This window comes from Grammomys surdaster, unplaced genomic scaffold (assembly GCF_004785775.1).
Source record: "Grammomys surdaster isolate TR1022 unplaced genomic scaffold, NIH_TR_1.0 225, whole genome shotgun sequence".
NCBI classification, from domain to species: domain Eukaryota; kingdom Metazoa; phylum Chordata; class Mammalia; order Rodentia; family Muridae; genus Grammomys; species Grammomys surdaster.
In genome coordinates, this window is record NW_021604670.1 from 8,644,031 (window position 1) to 8,663,933 (window position 19,903).

Consider the following 19,903-nt stretch of genomic DNA (forward strand, 5'->3'; position numbering starts at 1 on the left):
ACACACATACACACACAAACACACACACACAAACACACATACACACACACAAACACACACACACAAACACACATACACACACACAAACACACACACACACAAACACACATACACACACACAAACACACATACACACACATATACACACACACACAAACACACATACACACACACAAACACACATACACACACACACAAACACACACACACACACACACACACACACCCTCACACATACACCCAAAACTGCAAGCTTAACTGTTCTAACAAAGAGCTTCTGATTTTAGGCTTATTACCAGAGTCCTTTTTATGACACAGAAAGCAGTGACAATCACAGTCACTTATAAGATCCCTGAGTGGTTTAGTTTATTACCAACTATTATAAAGTTAGGGGCATGCCCTAAAGTAATAAAACCAACCATTTTATTAATAAACTGCTAAACAAAAATAATATACTCTTGATTGATTAGCCATATCACTAAAGACATCAGCCAAAGTGAGGCTGGTGTTTTATGGATATGCTCTGTGTCTGACCTATTTAACTTTCCCCTTTCCTCTACTGCTTTTTGTGTGTTCTCTCTCTCTCTCTCTCTCTCTCTCTCTCTCTCTCTCTCTCTCTCTCTCTCTCTCTCTTTTCACTCTCTCTTTCCTGTCTCCCTCTCCCTCCCCTTCTCTCCCCTCCCCTTCCCTGTCCTGGTCCTTTCCATCTCTCCCTTTTTTTTTCCACCTCTCTCCTAAACACAAGCCTGTTTCAAAATTCACTGTTATTAGGGGCAGTAAAAGGCTTAGAAGTAAAAAAGTGCTTGCTGATTGAGCCTGGTCCAGCCTAAGAACATGAGTTTGATTCCCAGAATTCATGGTGTGAGGAGGGAACCAGCTCTCAAAACTGACCTCTGACCTATACATGTGTGTGGATGCATGTGTGCACACACATATATGCAGACACACAGATACACACGCATGCACACACAGATAAATAATACAAATAAAAAATACAAATAAAAAATTCATCAGGATTAGTAATGTCAGAATAGGTTTATAGGTGTGCCATTTTTAAAAAAGATGTATTTTTATGTATGAGTGTTTATCTATAAATATGTTTGTGCCTGATACTTGCAAGGCATTAGATTCCTGGAGCTGGAGTTACAGGTTGTTGTACACTGAATCAGGTCCTCTGCAAGAGCACCTCTCTAGCCTGCAGGAAGGCTATTTTCACGCTGTTGTTAGTCTCAAACCCTGGTTTCAAAATTCATACTGGAAGTTTCAGGGAATCATATTACAAGCATCTAATTTTGGTAGTTTTCAGTTTAGTTCATTTTCCAGCTATGAGTCTATAGGGGCCATGGCTTCCTCTTTTATTCTGGTATGTATTTATGTATGGAATTTGTGGCATGGCAGCACAGTGAGAAGAGAGGCAGGAGGAGGGATAAAAAAATGCTTTAAAATGGATGACAGAGGAAAAGGAACACCCCATCAAATGAGTCTTTCCCAACTGTTTTAGCCTTTCACTGATTCAGTTATTGTACCATTCTATCAATTGCAGAAAACTGATAATGCAAATGATTTTCCTTAAAAAAATAGGCAGAATATTATCTTGTGGAAGGCAGTGCTTCGCTGTCTTGTGTATTTGCTAATTTTGCATCTATTTGCAAATTCCTTTTATTCATATTTACTTAACTATGTATGACTCTTCTAAATTCCTTTGAAATGGTTTAGCATGTAACTGGCTCCCTCATTAACTGAGTTCCCTTACTAATGAGCTGCAGTAGTCTCAGTCAGGGGCTCATTTTCCATGGTTTCAATTAGCCATGATCAACCATGGTCCAAAAGTATTAGGTGAAAAGCTAGAGAAACGATTCACAGTTTAACTAAAAGGCATACCACTGTAGTTACTTTGTTATTGTTATTACTAATCTCATTGTTCATAATTTACAAACTAAACTTTATCATAGGTATACATAAATAGCAAAATACAGTATCTACAGAATTCAATACTATTTGTAGTCATGGTCATGTTCAGGAGTTTTGGGATATATCACTATGGATAGAGGAAATACTGTAAATGCAAATTTTTACAAATGTTTACTTTATATTTACACCCAAACCATGAAATTTCTTTTTAAAACTTAATTAACTTTTTAAAAGAACACCAATATATTGTATTTATTTATTTAATGTGAATAAGCATGTTTGTTTCAATATATGTATGTGCACTGTGTCTATTTCTCGTGTCTGTGGAGGCCAGAAGAGAATGTCAGATTCCATGGAACTGAAATTATAGGTGGTTGTGAACTGCCATATAGGTGCTTTTCAAGATCAGTGAGTATTTTACCTTCTGAGGCATCTCCCCAGTCCAAAACCATTATTGACTCCAATAGTAACTGTAGGTGTATCTAGAAAACATTATATTAGAAAAATTAAATATAAGAAAGTCTGCCACGAATTAACCAGGAGGGCCTTTGCAGAAGTGTATCACTGGGGCAAAGGTCACAGGCTAGATCACTAATGATGTGCCCAGCATCATCTGATGCTTAACCCAAGCTCCCTTTCTTCTTCTTCTATTATTGTTTGAAAAGTTGGTTCTTCTGCTTCTGGATACTCCTTGAAAAAGTAACAGAGTAAAAGCTGTTGGATCAGATACAGTTGCTCAAATGTAAGCTTGGTGTTTGTGCGAATGAAGAAAAATGTTGACGCATGAGAAAAAGAGCTGAGTGAAAAAGGAGACTAGTGGAGAGCAGCCTCCTCTCTGTTCCTTGTTCCTGTTTTCTAGTTCCACCTCTACGTGACATTGGGAAGGCTCACATAAAACTCCTTAATGTCTCGAAGTGAAACTGAGAGGTGGAAGGCTGTTAAAAGCTTTGCAAAACAAGCAGATAGATACAGAAAACTACAAAGTAAAGACAACTCTTCAATGGGATCATCTTTGGGATTTTCAAATTACTTGTATAATTTTCAGCTTACAGGAACTTTAAAAATGATCACCAAGGTATATTTTTAGCATCTTTGTCAAAATTAGGGCAGCAAAAGGTGCATGCTTGCTGAGAAGAGTTTCAGTGGGAGGGGTGGGGGTGAGGCCAGGTAAGATGAGGTAAGAAGGATTAAAATTTATCATATATTTGTATGAAACTGTCAAAGAATAAAAAATAAATTTTACAAGTTTAAACAGGATTACTGAAAAGAATTAAGGTTTGTGGACAATATGTACCCAAGATACTATTCTATGTTTCTTCAGAGCCTGTCATGTCAAATTAAATGAGATTCTCCGTTAAACATGCAAAACCTCTAGCTAAGGACACTAGGCTTGAATGTGGAATCATGACAGGGCTTCCCAGCTGTCAGCTCACGGTTTCTGGAGCTGCATGTTAGTGATGTAGCTCATATTGAGGTCTCCAGGGAAAACGTCTCCCAGGGCACTCCCCAACAGAGCCTCTGGCAGCATCATATTCGGTAGCCTCTCTAAATCCTTAAGCATCATGCTTCTCAGTGAGTAGGCATCATGAGCACTACAGTGTGTCTCAGTAGCAAAACTGGAACAGAGTGATGGATCTTAGAATCTAAACAAATGAAAATCTGGTAGAGTCACCAGTACAATGATTTGAAAAGACAGTGGAAGAAAATCTGTGGCTACCTGTGTCAAATGCTGTTAACCCATACGAATGTGACCCATTCCCAAACTGGCAACATAGGAGGGGTTTAAAGAGGCTAGTAATGGAATTCATTTGGGGATCTTTGAGAGAGAGAGAGAGAGAGAGAGAGAGAGTTGGTGAGGGAGGGAGGGAGGGAGGGGGTAGGGAGGGAGGGAGAGGGAGGGAGGGAGGGAGGGAGGGAGGGAGGGAGGGAGGTGATTTCTGTAAAAATCTTTCAGTGAGTTTCCTGTAGAAAATGCTTAGTGCTTGAAGTGAAAGAGTTGAGTGCATTAAGGAACCAGGAGGAAATCTCACAGGAGGAGCCACTGACTTGGGAGCTGAGATACCCCTCCCTGCCCAAGTCACTTTTGCCAGGGCATCTGTCAGGGACAGGTAAAATACTCTCTTGAGCTAATGATACCAAGCTTGGTTTGCTTCTCTGGCTACCACCTTCTCAGTCATCTTTCCTAGGTTCTTCTGTCCCCAAACCCTAAGGACTGCTGTGCCTCAGAGCTCAGATTTGTAGCTCTCAAGGCTTTCACTAATGTCTCTTAGTTTCAATTACCATTGACAGGAAATTTCTAAGTATTTAATCTTATAACTTTTCCTTTTAAAAGAATGAACACGAATTTAATTATTTTAATTAAATAATTAATTTATAAATTAATACATTATATAATACACTGTAATAATAAATTAAATAGTTAAATAAACAATTAATATTAATGTTATTTTTTAAAACAAACAAACAAACAAACAAACAAACAAACATAAGGCTGGTGAGATAACTCATCAAGTAAAGGTGCTTGCTGCCAAGGCTTCCGACCTGAAAACTTGTCATTTTGGCTTGGCTGACCAATGGACTCTTAGGATCCTTTTGTCTCTGTTCTCTCTGATGGGATTATAGGCATTGACAGCCATATCTACCTTCTTACTTGGGGACTGGGGATTTGAACTCAAGTCCTCATGCTTGAAGAGCAAGTGCTCTGACACAAATGAGCTATCTTCTCAGCTTCCCCCAAATGGAATTTTTGATTTTCTCCCTCAGCAATGTATTCAGCTTCTAATCTTCTCTATCACAACAGATATTTCCACTAACCACTTGTTAAAAAATATTCATGAGTTAATCTTGACTCCTTAATTTCCTTCAGCTCTTGATTCTGACAGGCCAGTCCTATCCATTATGCCTTGAAAACCTAATTCACCTTTGTTAACTCCCCACACCCCATTTCCCTTGTCAGACCAAGCATTAAGTAATATTAGCTAGCCATCAGCTACACTTATTGTCGTTTGTATTTCATGTACATAATTCACCCAAACAGTGAGAGATGGGGACTGTTGGATATGTTGTAAAATGGGTAAAAGAGATTATCAATATCTTTTCAATGAAGCACTAGCTAGCATCATCCAGCACCTTGTCTAGGGGTGGTCTAACTCTGAGAGCTTGAGCCTCAGAATGTCTTTGGATAGTTATTTTTAACTCCATAGAGATAGAAATTTCCTTGTAAAGGACTGGTGATGACACAGATGTCTCTTGTCTATCACTATGTAAATTTTTCCTGTTAGTGTTACTGGTTTTGCCTTCTGAAAAGGAACCTTTTTAGGTCCAACTCTCTAGTGGGTTTAATGAACTCCCTGAATAATTCATGAATTAAAAATTGTCTGATATGGTCATGTTGCATTTGCAAGTGTTTCATGATATTGTTAGCAATTATATTTTCACAGTGTTTATCTTCATCTCAATGTCTAGATTGAGGCACAGAGATCACCAGGGCACAATGTTGGACTTACTAATGAGGCTGGACTGTCTGGCCAGTGAACCCTGGGAATCCCATCTCTGTCTCTCTAATGTGTGGATTATAAATGTCTGCTACCATGCTGAACTTTTTAGTGCAAGTTCATCATTTCTTAATGACGCTTTTATGACAATCACTTTAGTGACTGGATTATTCCCCTCCCCCTCTTTTCTTTCTTTCTCTTCCTCTTTTCCTCCCTCACTTCATTTTCTTTTCTTGATACAGGGTGACTTACAACATACTATGTAGTCATAGTCAAGACTGACTTCAAACTTGTGGCAACTTTCCTGTCTCAGCCTCCCAAGAGCTGAGGTTATTGTGTGAGAGTGGGCATGGACAGCCCAGTGTCTCATTTTCTGATGGTCATTGCCTGTCTTTTATAACTACAGGGTTTGGTTTATATTGATGAATTGTTGTGTAGCCAAGGAGCTTGAGGCAAGTTTAAACTCTCTGCCAACTACCCTGCTCTAAAACCTCATTGAAAAAACTGCTTTATAGAAGAAAAGGTTTGGAGACAAATACTGACTTCATAATTTATACATGACTTTTTGGTCAAACATTGCCTTATCATCCTGTAATCTACATACTCAATAGAGAATGCCATGGAGTATTCTGGAATTCGTCCGAGGTTACAGGAACTCACGGAGTGCCTTTATCGTTAGTTAAAATTAAAAACCTCAGCACATACAAAGCTTTTGTGGGGGAAAGTGATACGCCATTAACTGCATATAGCAGATAGGAACAAGGCCAAGTTACTCTCCTCACAGTCAACAGACATGATACTGCTTAGGCCACTTTTCTGTGCTTTTCTGGTGTGCATGAATGGAGCATGATTTGCAGGCTTGCTTTCTCTGTAGGATCATCTGCCTTAAAAGATCGTATCCCAAAGGAACTAAAGACGCCATGTGGCTGACAGCTATCAGTGCATCTGTGGTTCTCAGCTTAACACCACAATGAAAATTTAAATCCACACCAATCTTTGATAAAAATCTAAAGCATTGTAAACTTAGAACACTTTGAGTGAACCACTTCTTCTTCTGATGGAGTGAAATGAGTTTATCTTGAATTTCTGTAAGCTTTCTTTTCTTTAATTCAACAAGTTTGGCAGAACTTTCCAATGAAAAGTTCAGTTCATTAAAAAAATGACCTTAATGGACTTAACATATATTGGTGGTGACAGGGTCCATACTTTATTTTGGCACACAAGGACCCTATTAATTTGTCTTTGTCACTCTCTAGGGCTCAGTTGAGCAAGAGCTCAGAGTTAGCTTTCTGAAGGCAGCTACGGTGTGAGCAAAAGTGGTGGTGGTGGAGCGGCTGATGAATACAGGACTCTTGGATTGAAATGAGGCCTTTACTGACCACATAAAAATGGCTCTGTCTGTGCTTTTGGCTTTATTATTGATTTTGCTGTCTCTGTGCATGCTGGGAGCAATCTGTGGGGATTGTGTGTATTAACTCAGGGTAGGAGGAGGCTGCTCTTCCACAGGAGCAGTTTCCAGACCCTCTTTACATGATTTTACAATTTTCCATACATTTCTTTTTAATTAAAACAGAAGTAACTATCCTTTGTATGTTAAAACAGACTCTGGATGGAGGTAGAAGGATGGTGCCCATGAGTCTTCAAAGAACTTCCGAAGTACAGAGGAGGAGAGGCAGGAAGATGGTGTAATGTGGGACCCATAGCTGAGACTCAGGTTAAATCTTGTGGTTCTTAAATGACTTTAGAACAAGATATGCTTCCAATGGGTGAGGATTATAATAGATTTTAACTCTCTCAAAGATTCTCTAGGAAAACCATCGTTTCTAGGAAAGGTTTAGTTATGGTACCAGGTAATATGTGAATCCTCATAATCCGTACGCTGTAGAGACCACAATGTTCAGTTTACAAATGAGGAAATGGAGGTTTATAGGGTTCAATGATTTGCTCAGGCCCATTGTTGCTAAGAGAGACTTCAGTTGTGGCCCACACTTAACTACTGTGCTCTGCTGCCCTGTGTGGACAGATTGTTAGATGCTATTTAATCCTTGGTCCTAACAGGGCTACATCCATTTAGGGCATACAAATACACAGCCCCACTCCTCAGCAACTCACCTGTGGCAGCTGGATATATTTGAGAAAGAAGAATGAATTTAGGCAACCATGATTTTTTTTTAAGTCTTGTTTCAACACACAGGTTTGCCTCACCGATAAACAAAGGGTGACAGAATGTGTGATCATATCAGGCTCCTTTTCCAAAGCAATAATTTTTATATTAATGCCAGATTCAAATAAAATCTATCATAAGCTTCCAACCACTGTGTTGGTAGCTGACTCTGAGCAGAAAGCGGCTATTGTCTTTGCAGCCATCTGGAGCCATATACCCTGACAAGAGACTTGTTTTCAGCAGCCCACAACAGCTGAGCACACTCTGATAAACATCTTGTTTTTCTCATATATCTTGTTTTGTTGTTTAGTGCCCCAGCTGCAGGGTGCACGTGGTAAAATGTCTTCAGCTGTGTTCCCCTGCTTGTGCTTATATATACACCCATGATTTCCTTTCAATAAGAGAGACTTGATCAGACTCTGTCTTGTCTCCATTTTTCATGTCTCTCGCCCCTCCATCCCCACTCTCTCTCTTGCTAGACCCTGACCCGAGGACTGGAGCAGCAGAACAGGCCGTTACAAAGTGGACCCCGAACGTGGGGCAGAAGGGGCTGATACACCACTGGTTCATATGAACATGCCATTCAACTCTCACAGTGTATATATTAATTTAATCTATTAATTTCTTATTATTTGTATACTAAGATGTGAGCTAAATTACTCTTATATTTTAGATTAAAGGTAGATACAATTCTAACATAGATAGTACAGAACTGGGATTCTAATATCAATCATACTGCATATAACAAAACATTAAATAACATTTTTTATTTATTTATGATTTTTGATTTATTTATGTATAAGACTTTTGCTTGTATGCATGTATGTGTACCACATGTGTGCCTGGTAGCCACAAAGGTCAGAAAAGAGGATCAGATCCTTTGGGTCTGGCATTAGACAGTTGGAAGCTGCCATGTGGGTTCTGGGAATCAAATATAACTCCTCTGGAAGAGGAGCAAGTGCTCTTAATCACTGAGCCCCCAATGGCATTTCTTAAATAATGTAGAACTCATTTATTTAATCTGTGGATACTTGGTCAATATTCAAATTTGAGTCACAATTCTATTGCTCCTATGACGACAATAGTCAGAGGCTTCTTTCTTTTAAAACATTTATTGTTATTTTTTATGTGTATGGGTGTTTTGTCTGCATGTACATTTGTGCACTACATATGTGCCTGGTGCCTGTTGAAGCCAAAAGAGGGCATCTGATTCCCTGGAACTGGAGTTACAGACAATTGTGAGTTGCCATGTGGGAGCTTGGAATTAAACTCAGGTCCTCTTGAAATGTAGCCAGGGCTCCTAACCACTGAGCCATCTCTCCAACTCCAACCCTGAGGCTTCTTGAGAGTAAAACACTGTTAGGTAACTTTTGAAATACCTGCATCTACCAGAAAGTCACTGTGCCAAGCAGGTGGCTCATGGGTCAGTTTAGCTCATGCTATTGGAGGCATGAACAGTGAGCAGGTGACATATGCTCTTCCAAAGTTATGTATCATGAAATGTATTATTAGACAGAGACTGTCCATCAATTGTCTGCTACTCCAGGAAATAAGCAGGGAAGGGATAATTTTGGTAGATGAGGATGAGGCCAGAAAGGAAGGAGCTGATGAGAAAGGCTAAGATATAGGAACATAACGATGTCTGCTCAGAGCAAAACATTTGCTCACCACACACCAGTTCCTGAAACTGAATGCTTTCATGCTTTCTCACCTCATGCCTCTAGTGCTCAACCTGCTGTTGCTCCGGCATCCTTTTTGTTGACTTCTATTCTATAATGTACTATTTAATTTCTTGATTATTATATAAAATGAGTCTTGATTTTAATATGCCTATTTCTATGTATAGAGAAGACGTTCCTTGGCATGAGAGATGGCTTAGTCATTAAAGATAAAGGCTTACAACCAAAAAGACAAGATAAAAACTTCCTTGCTACTTTCCATGGCCTGAGCCTCATACAGAGAACATAACTCAAGTTGTGTTGAGAATATAAACAATATTACTGTCTAAATCCTTCACTGATGTTTGATTCACTATATATACTTTGGGGAAATATAAGAATTCATGCCACATAGCTGGGATTTCTGGCCATTTTTTTTTAAAGTATACCTTCTTAAGCACCAAGAAATTTACATTACCAAACAACTTCATAGGGTATAAATATTCACTAAATATATTGAAATATAGTCCACATGTATTGAAATGCTAGTTACCCCACAAGATAAACAAGGCACACAAAAACTGTAGAATCATCATGGGGACTCTCATTGGTCCTTCTGTTTATACCTAAATCCTGTGGGTTCTATTCGCACAGATGCATGACAAGAATTTCCTTTTGTTTCTTATGGAATTGGCCCCATGGCTAACCTGATACCATCTGGTATCCAGATAGCACTGCTCCTTTCTGACTGCTTGACTTTCTTTTTCTTTTCCTCTGGCTCATGTCAAGGTTATTTGTGATAATACACTTAAGGCCTGGTTATTACAATGAATCTTCCAAATGGCTTACTAACCAAAAGAATTAACTGAAAATCTACTAAGATAACTCAAGATGATTAAAATAGAAGATTGAGGCAGAAACACTACTTGATCTTACTGTATCTAGCTTTCTACCTGGTGAATGCCAGCTATTTGATGAGGGGATGCTTGATTAACATTAATATTTATATTAATATGTTGGCTACATTGAACCTGAAAGGACATTGTTCATCATTGCTTCCTCTGAACTATCAAGGAAAAACTATCAGGAACCAAAATATACATGGGAAGAACTGAGCTATTAATTAGTCCTTGTTTTTTCTACGTGGGATGTCTTCCTTTAGTCTGCAAAGTCTAGAAAGACAAAGTCAGAGTGCCTGGTGCACCTTGGTCCTACTTTTGTTTGTGGTAAATATATCTCCTTCAAAAGTTATCCTCTAGAACATTAGGCAGTGTCTTACTGCTTGAAGGAGGTAAGGAGACAGGAGACAAACATTTTCCTTCCTACTCCATGACTGTTCAGATTTTGAAGGAAAGCCAGATGAATAACTCTTCAAAAATATTTCTTTAAAAGTCTTAAGATATTTGTATGAGTTTTTTTATTTAAGAAATTAAGCTGTCAAAGAGGTCATGGTCTGTACTTGTCATGTGTGGCACAATGATTTCTTTAGAATATTTTTACTGACAGTTTTATATATTTATCTAACAGACTTCCATCATTGCAGCTGCCATTCTGTTTTCTCATTCATGCTCCCTTTCTTTTCTGAAAGAAACTGTGTTCACAGCATATCCTCCTCCTACTGTCATGTCATGTGCGTGTGCGTGTGCATGTGTGCGTGTGTATGTGCGTGTGAGTGTGTGCATGTGTGTGTGATCTACTGAGTTTAATTAGTGGTTTGTTTTATTTTTTAATAGAGTGTGGATGGGAGGTTATTTACCCAATAGGGCCACTGATCAATGGTTACATCACTGAAGAAAATGGTATCTATCTCCTTAACAACTGTTAACAGCCACTAGTCCTTTAAGGAGTAGTGGGGCTGTATAGGTCCCTCCCCCATCATGATGGAATGTTGACTGGCCCAGTCATGTTTCCGTCTCCTGCAGCTATTCACAGCTACAGTGAGTTCAGGAGTGCCATGGCTTTGTCTTGTCTACATATCGCAACATCCTCTGGCTCCTATATTCTTTCTACCCTCTCTTCCTCTGTGTTCTCTGGGTCTTGGAAGGGGTGACACAGCTGCATCATGTAGAGCAAATATTTCTTCTCATTCTTCAGCTCATAACCTCAGAGACAAATTTATGTTACTGTAGTTATTTTTATGACTGTCTATGATGGGTTTCATTCATGAAAGCCCTCACTAAGCTTACATTTCAGTTTGATGCTTGGATTGTATTTGCATTGCAAATACTCAATGGGATAGAGAAAAATACCTTGCTAAAAGATTCTTACTGGGGCTGGGGAGATGCTTAGAAGTTTAGAGAGCTTCCTGCTCTTCAGAGGATCCAAGTTTGGCTCCCAGAATCCATATCAGAAGACTTTCATCAGGGCTCTTACATGGCATGGCTTTCATCTGATGGCCTCTGAGGATACCTGCTCTCATACCACCCCACATACTTGAAACAATTAAAAAAAATGGACTAGTGAGAAGGTATAGCAGGCAAGATAACTTTCTGCTCTACCAGAAGACCATAGCTTGGTTCACAACATTCATGTGGTGGTTCATAACTGTGGTTAACTCCAGGTCCGGGGAATCCAGCTCTCTTTCTTATCTCTAAGGACAATGGGCACATAATACACAGACATACACATAGGTAAAATACTCATAAATATAAAATAAGATTTTCCTCTTTGTAGCCAGAATAATTGGTTATTAAAATATGTCTGGGGATAAAAACCTACCATAGAGGCATGAAGTGGGCTCACAATTCCATTCCTGTATATAGAGATAATGTATTTGCCATAGTACCTCTGTCTAAGATACATCTTCTGTTGTTGAGGAAAAGACAATATCTCAAAAATGTTTAAGGCAGTGTAGTACATATTAGGCAAGGTCTCTATCACTGAGCTGCAAACTCTAGCCCTCAGGTGAAACTGAATATGATGAATCTATATCATATGAAATGATCCAATCTATGTACTTATTTCAGTACTCCTGGGAGATATATTTGGGTTCACATATTCCATACAACATTTAGATTAGAAGATCCACAATATGAGAACATTCTTGTGTTCTTCAATATGTTACTTATTTCTGGGCAATTCAGTTATTGGTCTTTTACCATAGTTTTTCTCTAAACATATCTCAGAGATATTGACTTCCGACATACTTCTGGCTAGTGCTAAGCAACTTTTCCTTACATTTTGGGATTATTAAGAGCCTCTAACTCTAAGTAAGGGCATTTCATACGCTAAAAGATTAAATACAGCGATCTTTCTGTATTTATTTAATGAGACATGTTATTGATAATATTTTCACTTTCTATATGGGAAAGTTGGTGACATTTGCTGCTTTCTTTTATAACTCTCCAGGCCTGCTGGAGCTAGTGCAGAAGATAACAGCTCTGGATCTCTGTTCCCTCCAGCTCCAGAGCAGCAGTTTAGAACTGACAGCCACAGCTTCTACACATTACCGTTTAATTTAACCAATGTGAGTCTCTTTGGTGGGGGAAATGGTTTGCTGACAGTATATCATGTTTTTTTTTCGTTGTGCTTTGGAGAGTAATTATGGTTGTTATACACATTTGGAAGCTTGTCTATGTGTCTCTTTTTAAAGAAGGAATTAAGACCATGCAAAATTATGTTTTTAAAATTCAAAATCAATTAAAAAATGTGACACTTAAGACCCTTTGGAGGGCTCAGTACATTAAACATGTAAAATGTATTAAAATATGGAAAACATACAGCTTTCATTACCTAATTCTACAGCTGTCATTTATTTCATTTCGGTATTAATGTAATTGTTGTCCTGACCATAACTGTATACATTTCCTTTGCATTACATTGGCACTCCAATTATAATCTACTTCAACTTGGATTAATCACACCAAGATGGCAATTCCATTACATGAAGAGTGAAATTTAATGGCTTAATTTTATATGGCTATAATTTTAATGGCTGAAAGTGTGTTTAGTTGCTTTAGGGGTTTTTATTAAAATTAAGCATAATGCACCTTAATTGGAACATTCATGGAAAATACATATTATAAAATATGCGTGATCATGGTCTATGAAATGCTTCTGCATAAGCGTTTAATTCCACTTTCAGAATTCATTGGAGCAGTATCGACTAATCTGAAAGAAGTATAATTATGGATGCAATATGCTTTTATTTAGCTTTAACTTTGTTCTATTATTAAACATTAGTCACAATGCAATATTCCAGACAGATATGCCTTACACCAGATGGCAGAATCTAATGTATAGAAGAGAAGATTATTTACATAAAAAGTACACAGTTGGTTGGAAACATGTTTAACCATAGAGTACACATAGGATTAACTGGGGCCGGTGACGTGGCACTTTTCTATGTCTCAGATAGAGCCTTAGTAGATGCAGAGTTAATGTCCCTGACAGCCTCCTCAGCAATTAGATCTGCCAAACTAGGTCCCAGCTGGGGAATTAAATCCTGGGCAGGGGAAGGAGAGGAATATCAACATTTATTGGATTAGCTTTGTGACCTTCGGCCACCAACTCTCCTCCAAAATTCTCCCACCTTTGGTTACTTTTAATTTTTTTTTTTTTACTGTAGTAACTTTAAGGTAAACAAGTAACTTTATAGTTAACTTAATTGTTCTCTTAAGTAAAAACATAGTATTTAATTATGTACCATTGTTTGTTTGTTTGTTTGTTTGTTTATTTACTTCTGGGAAATCAAGTACTTCGGTATAATTGATTCACAAGTGACCATTGATTACTGAGATTTCTTAAAACTCAGGAATGCAATTTCACATCCTAGAAAGCTTTAGATTCAAACAAGGTAAGTTGGAGAATTGCGTTTGAATATCTTTATTTATAGCTCTTGGAAAATTTACACTTTGACTTGAATTTGAAAATTCTATGATATGCTATGTGCTCTACTGTGAATTCTGAAGATTGGGTCACATGTCTTATACATCTATCTATATGTGTCCTAGTATCTACATTAAAGTAACCGAGAAAGGCTTCAAGCTGTGCAATGGCTTTGCCATCTATAGAATGGATCAGTAAAGTATACTTCCTTCTGTAAAAACTGTAGCAGATACGCCTGTCAGTGTTCTCTAGTGGAATCAGTGTGTACGGATCAACCAGCCAATCTATTTTCTCTTTCTCTTCTGTGTTACTTTTCTGAAGTCTGGTAAATCTGTGCCTATTGGTCCAGATTCCATGGTTTACAAACAGAACTCATATAGAACCCTAAGTAACTGGGTAAAAACCACAATCTTTCCAATGATGAGGTAAAGCTATTACATATCTTTTACCTTTATATATATATTTTATTTACTCCTAACATTTTCTGAATAGCCGTACTATAAAGTTCAGGGGTAAGGAGAGTGGAATGCTGCTCAGACTTTCATATCAAATCAATCTGTCCACCTTTCCTTCCTTCCATCTGCACAACCATCTATCCATCCATCCATCCATCCATCCATCCATCCATCCATCCATCCATCCTTGTACTGAGGATTAAACCCAGAGCCTTGCATATGCCAGGCAAGCAAGTGCTCTACCACAGAGCTACATCTTCAGCTCATTTAATCTCTTGTTACATCATCAGCCTGGAATGTCTCACTTTTGGCTCCTTGCCAAAGGTAAAGACTTTAGAGAAGAGAACAAACACCTCATTTCTATCTCCCTGTCAGGAAAATCTGAAGTATACTTAGATTCATATAAGAAAAATTTGACAAATTTGTAAATCTCATTTGGATGCAATCAACATTTTGACCATCATTTGGCAACAGATACATCTCTAATTGGAGATCCCAGAGGGCTCATGTCCCTTTGGGACATATATTAGGATCCCCCCCCAAAAAAAGCCACAACAGTGAGACCCACTAATTCTGTTCAGGGGGTTTACCCATACTGAACTTACGAGGGCTCTTCAGACACGGCAGCTCCTTCCTCTAGCTCCTGGGCTTGTTTGAACCATGGCAGCTTGGCCTCTATTGGAAGTTTCTCTGAGAATAAGTACAGTGGGAAGGGAAGAGATTAGAAACTACCTGAGGGCTCAGGGAAGGTCTTCATTCTCTGTACTTTCTAGTTTTGCAGCTTAAGTAGATGTCATGCTGATAATTGCAAATAATTACTGTTGGAGCAAATAGCTGTTTCTGAGGATGGTTGTATCAAGAAGACTTACCAGTGGATATAAAGATTTCCTAACACCAGTGTCTAAACACATGCTTCTCTCCTCTGAGTTGAATTGCAAAGTCCTTTTTTTATGAACGTCCCTGTTTGAAGCACTGACAACTATACAGAGAATCAACAAAGCTCCTTTAATACCTTTAAAACACATAATACAATAGATGATATTGTAGTATTTTATAATTGTTTTGCCTCTTGGCTAAATGTGGATCTTATGTTACATTATATCAAAATCAAACAAACTACCATGTTGAAATATGTAAAACATTGTATTAAAGTTCTGACTTATTCAATATTACTCCCAAGGTTCAGTAGCAATGAAAGTTTGTACAACTGAAGGTCCATAAACCATGATTTGATGTGTTTTTTACCTATTCATCTAGCTTTGGGCCAACAACTCAAACAAGCTTCTTAAGTGCTTCCTGGGGAAAATGTGGAGGAGCAAAAGAACTAGGGAGGGTCTAACTGCTCCTATAGAACTAACTGCCAAGATTCTCATCTCTGACATATTTATTAAGGTCATTTATGGGCATGTTTGCCTTTATAGTATGAGCCAGTGAAGCTCTGTCACCATTTTATAACATATAATTGCAAGGATGAAAGAAATATGTCCACATATGCATGCACCATGGAGTAATGCGGTATTTTAACAATGCTTACAGAGTCAAGATCACTACTTAGCTGTGAAAAACCCAGACTTCATTCTTGATTGTTAACTGTAGACTGAATTTTCTTCCCTCTTCCCTTTACCAAGCTGCTTGGTAAAGATGGAGCTAATAAGCCATTGGCTATGTTTAGTTGGGTTTTCACTACTTGTCTTCTATTTTCAGTCATCACTTGTAGCTAGAACTATAGTAAGAAAGGCATGCGTGATTGGTTCATGGGTATGGGACACCTGCACATGCATTGTTGTATAACTCCATTATTCACCCTAGTTAAAGGACAGCCAGTGTCCAGCTTGGCACCAACAAGCTTGTAATACTTCACTACCGTCTTGTACCCATGAGTGCCTGTGGCCATCTCATCTGCTATTTGAAAACATTAATAGTCTACTTAAAGGTAATATCTGGAGAAAACCTAATATGTGGCAGGGAGCAGGTTAAGAACCCTATTATACAATAGGTCTTGTAATCCTCTCATTGATTTTCATGTACATTCTAATATTTTCCCCATCTTACAGATGAGTAAATTTAGATGAGAGAGATTTTTTTCCCCTTTCTCCTCTCCTTCTTGCTCCAGCTCCACTTGCTCTGGGCCCTGCTTGCTCTGGTCCCAAGAATAATAAGGATTTCTGATATGTCTTTTTGTTTTCCTTTTAGATTATTAAGAGCACATAATGCTACTCATTTCAATGATAAAATATAGAGCTATTTCATGGCCGATTTTCATAGAAATGTAATGTCTCAAAGAAGTGATGCAAGGAAGAAATGGCAACTGTGCTTGGCATTCAAGGGTTATAAGAACATATCATAGAGGATCCTGAACATCCAAATGGTTTGTGATTGTGAGTTTTCCTGTTTCACTGGCACACCAACAACACTAACACAGAAATCAGATCAATATTCACACTGATCTGAAAGACCCAGTATAACTATAATGTCTCTTGTTTAGTAGACTTTTTCTAGATTCATTTTAAAAATGGAATCATTTCTGACAACTCTTAAATTCAGATAAATGTCACAGTTCTATTTCTATTTACACTTCTGCAATTCAGTCTCATTTCATTTTCATTTTCTACACAGAAACTAACAGGTTTTCACCTCCTCTGTTTGAGGTCTGTGACTTCCCAGCATATGTCAGGCTCAGTAAAGTAGAAATATTTGGATTCCTTGTTTTTAAAAGCAAGATCTATGGATAGCCATATATATATATATATATGCAATCTTGTTTTTCTTTATGAAGATGAATCTAATATCTTAGTGATGATTTTTCAGACAGTTTAATAACACACACAGAGGCACACACATGACACTGAAGCACAGAAAGACAGAGAGAGAGAGAGGGGGGGGGGAGAGAGGGAGGGAGAGAGGGAAGGAGGGAGAGAGAGAGACAGAGAGACAGAGACAGAGACAGAGAATATTACAGACACACACAGACACACAGAAATATAGACAGACACATAAATATACATACACATGTATACACAGGACTCTGAAGCACAGAGCAATTATTTTGGAAGGGAAAATGGATCAGTTACAAGAACACAGAAGAGCTGCAGTAGGATAAGTCCAAGTTACAAACACACACACACACACACACACACATGCACACACACAAGTGAATGTATATATGAATATATGTGTGATTGATACATATGAATAATACATGAATAAAATAATGAAAATCATTATTTTTCATAAAAACTAAAAATATTTTAAAATAAAACAAAAAAGCATTTGAAAATATGAAAAGAAATAATCAAGTCTACTTAACATAGTCTAAGTTATAAAGAATCATTACTAAGAACATTTGGGATATTTTAAAATAATCCAAGGAGGCTTGAGTCGCCTGAGTATCCATCATCATTGAGGAAGGGTAAGGGGCCCCTGTCCAGTTACCTCTGGGCTTGTAGCAAGGTGTGGGAATGATGCATTCTTCTTTTATGTGGGGCTTTGTTTTCACGCTGCAGCCTCCTGTGTGCATTCCCCGATGGTCAATGCAGAGCACCACACGGTATCTGAGGCCCTGGCCACAGGTCACAGTGCACTGGGAAGAGATGGCAAGAGAGAGAGAGAGAGAGAGAGAAAGAAAGACTCATAGGCAAAGCCCGATTTATATATTTAACTTCCCACCAAGACTATTACATTTCTTAAAAAGTAACATTTCATATATATATCTGTGAATCTCTATCCCTACCGTCTGTATGTCCATCTGAGCTTTTCTGGTAGATCTAAGCCACTTCTTATCAGTCATTAGATCTCTGTTCTGCTTGGGTTTCAGAGGTAAGGTTAGTTGAAAATTAACTCATTCCTTTAGATTTTTTTTAAGGATAGGATTAATTAGTGATTAGTTAGTTGTACTGTATGCAAAGACCCAAATACAGTACCACAAAAAGAGACATAAAGCTATAGTATGTTCAAGTTCAATTACGCATACAACTTTATTCAGTTACTTTGTACATATCTGTCCAAACTATCAGAAACAATTACAACTACAAGGATATTTATTGATGTTAAACTACCATCATGAGCTTCTTTATAATGCAGGATCGACAATGCAACTGATTATATTGAAATGGGAAAAAAAAGGTCTTAGGAGCTGAGTCAATGGGCAGATGGAGAGAACATCTCTGGGATCTGTCAACCTGGGGCAGGTCTGATATAGGAATGCCAGGCTTCTGAATCTGTCCTCACAGCCAAAGTGTGGAGTGGTTGTGGTCATGTTTGCTATTAATTCTGTGGATAAGGACATAGTGCTTTGCTTCCACATCTTTTTATCTCCTCCATTTTTTTAAACTATGTAAGCAGGAAACCAAGAATAACTGTATATGTATGAGGTGTGTGTGTGTGCGTGTACATGTGTGTGTGTGTGTGTATGTGTACAACTTGTAATCCTCTTGAATGACTCTTTTACTGCACTGGGATTACAGGCTTGAGCCCCGTGGGCAGCTAAGAATAATCTTTTGAGCTCATTTATAGTAACGATGAAAGCTAATGTAGGTAGCAATTCTGGTTTCGATAATTGTACTTCATATCCATTTTTAATTTTTGTGCTGTTTTCATTTAATACTTTTCCTTCTCAGTGAATGTGTACATAGTTACAATCTTTTGTTTTTTACTATTCACACCCCTTTTACATAAGATAAAGTATAGTTAAAAAAAAATGAAGTCAACTGAGCTATCTTGTAGAGAGAGGCAGCCCTCACAGATTAGGGATCATCCAATATCCCTAACTCTTAGAAAGGATTTGCTTCTTAAAAGGGATGAAAAGAAGCCAGGCTAAAGTAACTTGACTTGACTGAAGAGCAACAAATATTTCGTCATGTGGGATTGGGACATTCCTCCTCCAGGATCTAGGATGACAAGTTTTGAGACACCTCAGGTACAGAAGGCTGGTACTGCACAGGGCACTCGGTGGCTCATGAGGCCAAGAGGTAAGAGTGAACTTACTCTCCTAAGGAACAAAGAAAGAGGGCACAGTTACCGGAGACCACTCCTGTGCCAGCCATTTAGGGCAGTCAAAAATGTTGCAGGGCTGTACGATGGCCATCTTAGGGGTGTACATGCATTTCCACTCTTCCACTGCAGTGACATGCCCCTGGATGTCCTCCTCCACACAGGAAACTGCCCGGCTCTGGATGCCCCCCCCACACGAAGAGGAGCACGCGGTCCATGGGGTGGCCTCCCACCTACAGAAGCAAGGGGAGTCATCAGGGCGGACATGCAAATTGCCAAACCACCTTAGCGACCTGTCACACCAACCCCATGCCCTGGGTCGATCGAGCGCTGGTTCTCCAGAGAATCAAAACTCACTCTCTCTCTCTCTCTCTCTCTCTCTCTCTCTCTCTCTCTCTCTCTCTC

The 19,903-nt window shown here is 38.5% G+C and overlaps 1 protein-coding gene across 2 annotated transcripts in view; it reads right to left on the reverse strand.

Annotated features, from left to right (window-relative positions):
* Positions 1 to 19,903, reverse strand: part of Adamtsl1 (ADAMTS like 1) — a 359,587-nt gene that overhangs the window by 158,449 nt on the left and 181,235 nt on the right. For both annotated transcript variants that reach the window (XM_028773326.1, XM_028773328.1), the window contains 3 exons: positions 19,527 to 19,731; positions 17,942 to 18,089; positions 15,115 to 15,199 (listed from right to left, as the gene is read on the reverse strand). In XM_028773326.1, the coding sequence (XP_028629159.1) occupies positions 15,115 to 15,199; positions 17,942 to 18,089; positions 19,527 to 19,731 (438 nt within the window). The remainder of the gene's footprint in view (positions 1 to 15,114; positions 15,200 to 17,941; positions 18,090 to 19,526; positions 19,732 to 19,903) is intronic.